Source organism: Lepisosteus oculatus, chromosome 27 (assembly GCF_040954835.1).
Source record: "Lepisosteus oculatus isolate fLepOcu1 chromosome 27, fLepOcu1.hap2, whole genome shotgun sequence".
Taxonomy (NCBI): domain Eukaryota; kingdom Metazoa; phylum Chordata; class Actinopteri; order Semionotiformes; family Lepisosteidae; genus Lepisosteus; species Lepisosteus oculatus.
The window spans coordinates 2,246,440-2,257,624 of record NC_090722.1 but is presented as its reverse complement, the minus strand read 5'-3'; the positions used below and the strand labels follow the sequence as shown (position 1 = coordinate 2,257,624).

The window sequence follows — 11,185 nt, the reverse complement described above, 5'->3', positions numbered from 1 at the left end:
TAGACTGTGTACAGTATGTCACAGTAATGGCCGCGTCTCCCGTTTTTCAGAAGGGAAATCAAAAACAAATAAACACAGACATGCAAGTACAACTACTTTGTTTAATCAAACCCTTGGTCTTTTAAGTGAGACTTCAGTGTGTAACGTATTACAACTGTATTCTTAATTTGACCTTTGAGAACCAGAAGGTAAAGGTTAAGAACCTCTGCCCCTAAAGCATCCCAAGACGGAAGGTGAAGTGGTTTCAGAAGCATGCCTTGCTTGACATAGCCACCTTCCAAACTGATCAAGTGAGCAAACCGGTTGGAGTCGCCAACGTATGTACAAATCACATATCCTTCATCACTCTGCATTCCCGAATGAAAAGGACACCACTTCCTCAATAGTAGTTTATTAATACACATCAGATTGAACTCCGATTTGGCTCAGCTCATGGACGTTTTCCCAGAAGATAAGAGTCGAGATGGCCCCCTAGACTTTGCACGTCTGGATACTTCCATTTTTACAGACGACCCAGAGGACGTCATTGTCATACGATACATGCTGGCTTAAACAAACCCCCTTCAAGGGCTTCCACTGTCTTCCAAAAGGATTACAGGCATTGACACCAACCCTGCAAGAGAGATGGGGTTTAGGAGCTGCAGATCCACTCAAGACATCCCCCTCTTCATGGATTAAAAATGCCCTTCCAGACGGAAGGCATTCCCACCTGTTAAAGACCACTCCATTCCTGTTCACCCCATACACACTGCCATCTGAGCCCACCTCCACCATGGACAGGGAGCCCTGAATGGGGTACCACCTGTCAGAGCCCTTGCAGTTTTGCTCCCTTATACCCAGCTTGACTTGGATTCTTCCTGCACTGTTCACTCCCCAGCAACCAAAAGGTCCGCAGGAGTAGTACTTGAGCCGGCCTGGGACTTGGAGCCAAGGGGCTGTAGACTGGCCTGCGTGGGGTAGCCCAGGCCTGCCATTCAGGCAGTAGATGGAGTGTGCTGCATTAACCCCTGCCACAAACACGTCTCCACCAGCATCCACCTGCACCAGCCGATCTGCAACAGCGGAGAAACCCACGAGTTGAGCTATACTGCAGCCTTGGAAGCTGAGGGACAAGGTCCTAACAGAAAAATGGGAGATTTGGTTGTTGAAATTATACCCCATCTCAGGCTTCTTATGCCTTCAATACCTTCTTTGTTACACACAAAGGCAAAGCAGCAGGAATTTCAGCAAGTGCATTTGGGGAACCTTTACAGAATGCACTCAAGTCCATACACATTCTACAAATGTGTATCTAATCTTACCTGGTTGCACTGGGATCCACCTTCCCCGCAGCCACTTGAACACAAGGCTGGCGACACTCACACTCCAGAGCCCTGCTGGCCCCACACTCACATGTTTCCCCTTCATGGCCAGAGAGACCCAGCTGTTGCCCTGGTAGATGACCAGGTTGTCTGCATTGTCGACTCCACACACCCTTCCAGCACCAGCATCTATCTGCTTCAGACTGCCAGGCACAGCCCGACACTGCAGGGCTCCAGCCACAGACACTGGGGAGGAGAGGACACCACTGGGTCCTCTGAGGTTTTGGAAAAACTAAATACAGTTTCTCACCTCAATTAAGTAATACAGCTCACTAAACAACTTAGCAGAACAAAAAAGGACCTTCACAGAGGAATAAGAAGGGTACTAAACAAGGAATTCCAGAAGTTGCAAGTACTAACAGCAAAGAAGGTCCCTTAAACCTGGCATAGAAACTGAAAATAACTTTCACGAGAACATACTAAACTTGTTATCCAGCCAAAGCCCACAAACTATCATCCTTCAAAATGAACCCAAATTCAGTTTCTGTAAATACACATTTTACTTCTTTTTTGCACCCAGTGAAATATAAAACCTCACTCTTACCCAGGCTGAAACCCACAAACACCAGAAAAACAACCTTGTCCCTCATTCTTTTGTTTCTCTGTAAGAACCCTAACATCAACAATCTTCTCCCAAAGACCTTTCTGGCGGCCGAAAGCCAATACTTTATTCTGAAGCACACCTGTTTAATCAGCTCTAAAGTGGACTAAGTGAACACCACAGGTGTTAGTTAATTGGAACCTCATTAATGATGTAGCCCATTAGTACAGAGCTTTCCAGCCAATGCAGGGTTGTTACCTTCAGGTTTGTCCATATCTGGAGCCTCCAATCTTGGTTCTGTTGACTTCAGTGTTAGTAGGCCTTTACTGCAACTAAACCCTTAATAATCATTATTTCTGCAATACTGTGATTGTTAGCTATTTTTGTTATATATTAATGATGATAATATGCAGAAATGGCACTTGAAGGCAAGCTGAAACATGCTGTTTCTCAGTCTAGCTTGTAAATATGCAACCAGGCTACTATCATGGAGGTCTGCTCTTCAGTTTTCTGTTTTCATCCCATCTAAGGTCTTAGTTCACTTACTTAATTTAACCATTCATCTGATCAGTGTGCCCTTAACCCCTATTTCAGGTCTCAGCAGTGCCCAGTCCTGGTCTGTAACTATACCTGGAGCTTCCAGAATCCCTCAGGATTGGATGAAACACCAGTGTAATAGGGTCACCCTCAAAAATAGGTTTACAACAGGGGCACCCAGTCCAGCTCCTGAACAGTTGGGTAAATTGTTCATTTTCCTTCTGATTCCATTTCAGTTCAGTTTGTTGGCTTGTCTGGACCAATGTGGCTCTGTTTTGCAGCATTTACAGCTGTGGTTCCTTAAAGACATGAGATCAGTTTTGCTCTCGGATGCCCAAGGAGGCCTCTTCTGAATTTCATTCCTCCTGATCTAATAGATCTGTAGTTGAATGGGATTAGTAATTGCTATTAACCGTTAGTTTAATTAATTGTGGTTATCCTTATTCGAGTTTGTGAACAGCAAGAAATTGCAAAATACAGGAACTTTTTTGTGGAATTATTCCTATTACTATTTATTTGCTCAGCAGATGTGTTGACCTCAGATGCTTACACTGCAGTATATACACAGGGTACAGAATATGTGTGTATACAATGATACTATTTTATTCCTACCTGTTTTTCATGATCATTAACTGGTCGCCTTATAAGAGCTATTTAATCAAAAATAAAGCAGTATGCAGTCAGTGCTTATATGCAGTAATATATGCAGTATGCAGTCAGTTGCCGAGCGAATGTGTGGAGTTATTATGTTTGACACATACATTTCTAATCAACTGCAGCAGGAGGCCTTTTTGAAAATTTCACTTCAAAACATTTGGAAAAACAAATCTTTTTGGAACCACAGTCTGAACACAGACACAGGTAAAAAGTCATACGAAGAGTTCAATTAAATGGATCGATTGGCCTCAGTAATTAGGAGCTCCACTGAAAAATCCCAAATCCAGAGGACACAGAGGTCCAGATCATCAGCAGGATATACAACTGATTGATGACAGTCAGTGACTATGATTGAAACCTAAATCAATACACCCTTCCAGAGAACATTAAATCAATGTCAGGAAAGAATAATTGAATTAGCTAGATGATTTTTAGCTGAAAGAGTTAGCTAGAAGAAGGAGCTAGAACACAGCAGCTAACTAATCATCTGATCCATTTAAACAATTGGAAACCTTGAAAGAAACCCCTGGACGAGACCATTAAAATCATGGTGAAATGTGACCAGATTATATGACACTGACCTGCAAATCCCAAAAGCCCCATAACTGCAGGGGACACAGGCTGGCATGAGCACAAAGACTCAACAAAGACAGAGCTGCACCACGCAGTGAGATGGACATCTGCCATGTTGTCGTGTGGCTTGAGCCTTTGAACCTGATGCGTGTCTTGATGATGTTTTCCTCTAATGTGCTCTGCTGTTCAGCGATTAATACTAGCCAAAATATGAGCAAACTCCAGTGAATTGTCTATTTGCAGTGACAGCTTGGTCTTCTACAGCTTTTGGTTGTGGAGAAGATAATGGTGTGTGAGAGTGAATTGATTCATTCCCCCAGTTCCTTCGGGTTGCAATAGAATTAAAATCTGAGGATTGTCCAGTCCTGGGAGGATGATGGATATGAACCTCACACTCCTCAAATTAACTCACAAAACGTGCCTATGGGTTTGCCTTGTGATTTAACCCTGTGCAGGGTCTCATCCCTCTGCTTCAGGTATAGTCACTGGCTTGCCATGACTCTTATGTATGTATGAGTGGAGTGAACTCATTTTGTAGGATTTTTTCTTGATTCTTTCGCTGTGTTTTTTCATCCCCTGTGGCAGCCTGTTGTGGTGATCTGAATACATGCAATAAAATCACAATGAGCAGGATAGTGAGGGAGGCAACAAAATGAATGGTGCACAACAGCTACATCTCTCAGATATCCATATCAAACAAACAGTGCAGAAGGCCAATACAATCACTGACTGTCATGACCGCCCCTTGCACAGTGAATTTAGGGCAAGGGGAGGATAAAAAAATTGATAATGAATAAAGACACACCCATCTCCCATCCCCCATGTTACTGCAGCCTCATCTACAGCAGACATCTCACCAGTCTCAGTCTGAATTAAGTAGGCAGAGGGAGGATGAAGACCATTAAAGAAACCTACTTAACAACAGTTGTCATAAAGACACAGTTCATTCAATTCCAGTTCCAAGTGGCAAAGGAGCATTTTTTTTCAAACATCAGCTGCATAGAGCCCTGGTAGGAAAGTCAATGAGGCTCCCAAGTAGAGCTGGGTGTTGTAACTTGGGCATTTCTATCCACCTCCTCCATCTGAGGGTTTATGGCAGAAACTAAACTACACTTTGCCCAATAAACAGCTCACCGGTGCTTGAGAATGGAATGTGTTCAACAACTGTATAGAATAGTATGTCTTCCAGGGCGCCTTTTTGTAGAAAGGAAAAGAATTCCCCCTTGCAAACAGATTTTCCTTTTCCTGCAGGTGTCACCTGTCATCTAACATGCTTTATGCTCAGCTGCTGAATGATACACATCTGCTGTAGTCTTACCTGGCTGCTGCTTGAACTCAGTGTCTTACTGATACATACTCCAGAGAGGCTCTTTCCATTCAGACTGATATAACCTCTGACACCACCTTTTGTTTGTGTAACCATGGAGAGTATCAATATCAATTAATTCTTTCACACAATGTGTTTTACAAGAGTCTTATACATGCACATATACAGTGTAGGTCAAGTTATTTTATAGGCTAAAATACCATATAATAATCCCATTTAAAGTACTGCAAAAGAGAAAGTCAACATACACAGGCACTTTCTATACTTTACACATGCAAAAGCTTTTAACATTGAACTCTTTCAGTGAGAGTGTTCTCACAAAGGATACAGAGATTTGCCACTTTTCTTAGCCACAAAGCGTCATTGCTGTCCTTCGTTCTTGAAAAGCTTGAAATTCCCCCAGATTTGTATTTTGTTTTGTGCTGTAGTAATGTTTTACATATTGTTGTCTGTTAACATGGAACAAGAAAGTAAAATATTTAATTAAAAAATAAATATTGTAGTATTAATTACTGTAGATATTTCCTTTTAGTGACTTGGTCAGTGACTTGTACAGCTGTTCAGTTTATTGGAAGCCACCATTAGTTCTATATGCAGTTCAAAGCCACAGTCAAGTCTATATTTGTGAGCTTATTTGGGGAGCTGCTGGGATGAGACAAGACCTTTTCTCCTGACATCAGTCCAGCAGAACTGTGGACCAGCTCTCAAATGGGATCAGCAGAGACTTCACTAGCTCACTGCTGAGGTTCAGGCAGAATATCCCACAGTGTTGACCTCTCACAAACATGCTTTTTATTTACAGGTCAGACACGTTGTTCAGCAAGATGTTCTCAATTTGAAAATCTGAGCTGTTCTATGATCAATTTACAAGAGTTGATCTGTTTTACAATCTTGTGCAATGACCTCACATCTCTAGACAACTAATATCAGAGTTTGTTTCCTGCTTTTCTAGGCACACAGAGCTGTCTGTTAATCACATGAAGGACACCTGATGTCAGGAACTAACGAGGATTAGAACAATATCCACTGGTTCTCTAATAATGTTAGACACCAGGTATTGCAATAGAAGATTGTAGGTCGACTGCATTATTTTAAAACTAATTTGACTAAAAATTAAAATTAAATTGAAGATATATCTGTTTCTCCTTTATGTGACAGGTGCAGATCTTCTGAAGGCTCTGCCCCAAGTTGTATAAACTTTGGGTAGAAATATTTCAGTGGTACTCAAAGGTGTTTGGGAAGAATATACCCCAGACCCTGAATTAGCACTCTCTGGTTGTTCAGCGACAATGTTCACATTAACCATCAGCACTGGCGTTTGGAATAATTGTGGCTGAACAAAATTGCTTCTATAGCACAAGCAATCTGGAGCCATTCCATGAGATCTGGGTCCCTTTTCCTCAACATTTTTAAAAACATAGAGCTTTGTTAAATATCCCTGATAGTTTTATACAACCATTAATTGTGTGATTACGGCTGTCACAAATTTTGACTCAAGAAGAAAACTGTTAAAAAGGCAACAGCAAATTTGAGGATTTTTGATCTATTGTTTGTTTTTTTCATGTTTCTCATTAAAAATATCAAAGCTTTTTTGAAGATCCCAGAGAATTCTATCCAGAGGCCAGTCAGGCAAGCAGCAGTGCCACCTAGTGGTCAGAAAGCTGAGCACAGACTGGTAGGACTATAACAAGATGAGGGATGATATGGGAAAAATTAAAAAGCAAATAATGTTAGTTTATATTATTAACAGTGTAACATTTAAATCAGGAGATACTATATGAAATTTTACCACTAGTAATGCTTCATTTCAAATTTACTGTCTGTTGCAAAGATTTTGCTCTGGAATCAGCCCAAACTGTGAAGAGGGACCAGATACATTCTCAGGTTCAAATGATTGTCCTGCACTGCTCAGGGGCCCAATTTAAGTAATGAAAATCCTAAGGGGCAACAAGTCAACCATATGACCTTCACCTTCCTGTATGGGAACTATAGGCAAGTGCATTTAAAATAGAGAACAAGAAACACTGTGCACAAAATGTTGTCCAAAGTACTGTATGCATCTATATTGTTGCAGGTATGTTTTGTCAAAAAAGTCTTAATGACATTCTAGTAACAATTGTTACATATTCAACCTACTACTTTAGTTAGAAGTTACTCCATGAAAGAAAAATGGATAAACCCTGATCACATAATGGAAACAGACAAAAAATGAGAATACCCCAGACCACAATTGAATGAACTGCATGCAATAATGAATCACATGATTTCAAATAGATACAACTTTCTGTAAAGCTCCTCAGGAAGGTACTAATAGGTATTATTTTTGTAATGTGTTGTAGGTATTTATATGGCATGGACTGCATTTTGAATCGTACAAGTTCACCAAGCCACATCCCACTCAACTAGTTACAGCAATTAAGTATTACACCTGAATTTGAGGTAAATGTCAGGTGAGGATTCAACCATGAATATGAACTCCATTGTGTAAGAAAAAAAGCACCCAGTCAACATGGTTAGGGATGTAATAGAAAGTTAAGACCAAGTGCTTTGCACTAACATTATGGGAACAAACAGATTCAACCCCCCCAAAAAAGGTGCTTTGTTAAGCAACACTGGAGTGGTTTAGGATTAAGAGAGTGAAAGGCCTTGAGGACCTGTCACAGCCTCAACTTACATCCCTGTTTAGGGCCACTGGAAAAGACCAATCAGTGATGCTCCCCAAGAAACATGGTAGCATTTTAGTTAATCCATTCATGCACAAAACTGGGACTAAACCATTGTGCAAAGAGACTAGGTGTTGTATGTTTCCCCAATAGCAACTTATTACAGGGAAGGGGCCATGTGAATAGAGAGCTCACAGGTCTGGATATTAACGCTTAATGCGACATCCCAGGTAGTCTTCCTCATGAAAGAAAGAGGACTGGTGTCAAGTTCATTACACAACACAGTAGAACATGGTTATTCAAGCATTTATTGCTGCACAGAGAAAAACCAGAAGACAAGCATTAGTGCCAAATTCCACTCAGAAGCCACCATGCAGCCCAGTCATGTCTGTCACTTTCCACTCAGGACCAGGCCATACAGGCTGCTCAGACCTGGCACCTCTGGACTCGGCCATCTTTGCACACAACCCAGAGGATTCCTCGGTCATAGGACACATGCCTGGCCACACCAGCTGCCCTTAGAGCCCACCATCTACTGCCAAAGGGGTTACAGGCATCAATACCAAGCCTGCAGGAAGAGGCACAGGGTTAGATCAGCCTAGAATTAGGACAGTCATTCATGCACCCATGTGTTATCCCCTCCCCCAGCTCACCTCTTGAAGACCACTCCATTCCTGTTCACCCCATACACACTGCCATCTGAGCCCACCTCCACCAGGGACAGGGAGCCCTGAATGGGGTACCACCTGTCGGAGCCTCTGCAGGAATCCCCACTCACATCCAGCTTGACAAAGATCTGGTCCAGCCTGTTCACTCCCCAGCAGCCAAAAGGCCCACAGGAATAGTACTTGAGGGAGCCCACAACAGGAATCCAGGGGATGTTGCCCTGGCCAGCATACTGCAGCACAGGCCCGCTGTTCAGGCAGAAGATGGAATTGGCAGCATTGACACCAACCACAAACTTGTCTCCACCAGCATCAATCTGGATGAGGGAGCCTGCAGAGGAGAGCAAGGAATACAGCTGTTCTCAGCAGGGGGCAGTGCAGTGCTCATTCCTCAGTATGAAGTCATGAACACTTGAGTGAAGGAAATGTTCTGGCTGAAGGCAGCCACTACCCATGAATAAACTTGAAAGCTACCATTTCCAACCCATATAGATCAGCTGTAGCCTCACCTGGTTGCACTGGGATCCACCTTCCCCGCAGCCACTTGAACACAAGGCTGGCAAGACTCACACTCCAGAGCCCTGCTGGCCCCACACTCACATGTTTCCCCTTCATGGCCAGAGAGACCCAGCTGTTGCCCTGGTAGCTGACCAGGTTGTCTGCATTGTCAACTCCACACACCCTTCCAGCACCAGCATCTATCTGCTTCAGACTGCCAGGCACAGCCCGACACTGCAGGGCTTCAGCCACAGACACTGGGGAGGAGAGGACACCACTGGGTCAGTAACCACCAGTAAGATCAAGTGAAGCAGCATGTCAGATGCTCATGATCCTACTATGGGATCAATCAAAACATACAGGACAGAAGAAACAAGCCAACAGGGCTTGTTTGCATCCATAAAACCCACAAATGAACAGAGGCCAATGCACAGCATGTCAACAGTTTTACAGAACTTCAAAAGCACACTTTAATCCATGACTTGGATGTTTCACAAATGGCACCAGGTCTTTTTAGGCAACATCTATACTCAAAACCCAACCAGCTATACTGAAATCCATATATATCAGCAGCATGCAGTTACTGCTCCTCAATCCACCCTTGTGCTGCTCTTTCTAATTAAAGCACTATATCTAAAGCTTACCTAGAAGACATCCTACAAGCAAACACAACACACAGCCTCTCCCTTCCATGTTGATGAGTGATCCCACAAACCTCATATGTAGTATAAGCCGCAGCAGTGGCCTTTATATAGTCAAGACTGCTGGGCTTCAGCTCCTACACACACCTGTCTAACCAGGTGTTAAATTGTGAACCATAAAGAGCTGCTGATTGAATCATTTAAGTATCAATTATAGAAGACGTCATTAATTATATAATCCTCAGGGTGTAGGAATTATGGAGACAAAAACTGAAATTGAAGCCCATTGCTTCAGATAGTCATGAGCTGGATTAGTACTAATATCAGCAGTGACATCCTCCAGAAGTGCAGGTCAGGGGTGGTCACAGGGACAGCTAGCACACAAAAAACTCTGTAATTGCTTGATGCAAACAATAACTAAATTAGCTAATGAGACAACTAGTTTAATTGCATATCTGAATATTTTGTTACTCTTGTTTTTTGTCCTCAGAAATGTTTTTTCAGATTTCATCTCCAAGATTAAAAATGTAATTTTTCTGAACACTCAGAAGAAAATATCTGGGCCCTAGATTGAAATATTCCAAGTCTTGTCTTTTTTCTCAATTAATTTGATGTGGGGGAGGATTAGTGATAAATAACCACTACAACACTGCTCCATCATCTTGTCAGGGCTGTAAATGATTTGCTGGCTGCATCTGACTCTCAGTATTCTTATGCACCTTGATATTAGTGGCCCTTTGTGCTCAAATCTTGCTCAAATACTTGCAGGCATTCTTGGCTATCAGCTGTACTATTTTTATTAGGTTCCTCTTACATTTGACTGGCAGGTAGCATTTTGTTTCTCATGATCCTCATAAATCCCTCATAGCCCCAGTCAATCGCGGTGTGCCTCAGGGTTCAGTCCCATTGCTCAGGCCCATTGCTCTTCATAATCTATATGCCCCTTCTCACTCAGATCATACGCAAATATGGTTTTCAGATTCATTGTTATGCCGAAGACACATTTTGCAGATTTACATTAAAACCTCTTCCCCCTCTGATCTTTCACCTTCATCGCTTATCTCTTGACTATGTAACATGAAGCTCTTGTTGACATCAAATTCCTTGAAACTAAATAGTGACAAAACAGAAATTTAACTGGTTTGCAGCAAATGCCAGTTGGGAACACATTGGGGAGATTCACAGTAATGGTGGATGGCTTCTCCATGAAGGCATCAGGTACAGGCAGAAATCTGGAAGTCACACTTAATCCTCTCCTTTCTTTTGAGCCCTATGTGAGAAATTTTTCACCTTAGAAACTTCCCAATATTAGATAGATACTTTATTGATCCCATGTGGGAAATCGCAGTGAAACAGCAGTTTAGCACAGTCAACACAGCACAGTGTAACGAAATAATACAATAATACAATACATACAATAGATTCAGTACAGTCAGTGTGCACTTACAAAAGTTGCTCATAGTACAGAATATACAAAAAACGGAACAGTACACAAAACGCTGTATTGCACATTATAAATATAAAAATATATTGAACAAGTCCCTAGCATATATTGCACAAAAAAACAGTTGCAAACAGAAAATAAAAAACAGATTTAAGCAGAGAGTTTAATGTTTAGTCCAAAAACAGGTCAATGTCAATGTTGCCCCTGCCCAGACACACAGTGGATGAGTTCTACAGTCTTATGGCAGAAGGCAAGAATGACCTTCTGTAGAGCTCCCT

At 42.1% G+C, this 11,185-nt stretch overlaps 1 protein-coding gene across 1 annotated transcript; it reads right to left on the bottom strand.

The window, feature by feature from the left end:
- Positions 1 to 375: 375 nt before the first annotated feature.
- LOC102698922 (uncharacterized) lies at positions 376 to 9,554 on the bottom strand. Its single transcript, XM_069185521.1, has 7 exons — positions 9,467 to 9,554; positions 8,834 to 9,079; positions 8,313 to 8,655; positions 8,088 to 8,227; positions 1,322 to 1,547; positions 710 to 1,117; positions 376 to 613 (listed from the first exon to the last, which is right to left on the bottom strand). The coding sequence occupies exons 1-7, from the start codon at positions 9,540 to 9,542 to the stop codon at positions 472 to 474; spliced, it is 1,581 nt and encodes a 526-aa protein (XP_069041622.1). The 5' UTR covers positions 9,543 to 9,554; the 3' UTR covers positions 376 to 471.
- Between the last annotated feature and the right edge of the window lie 1,631 nt (positions 9,555 to 11,185).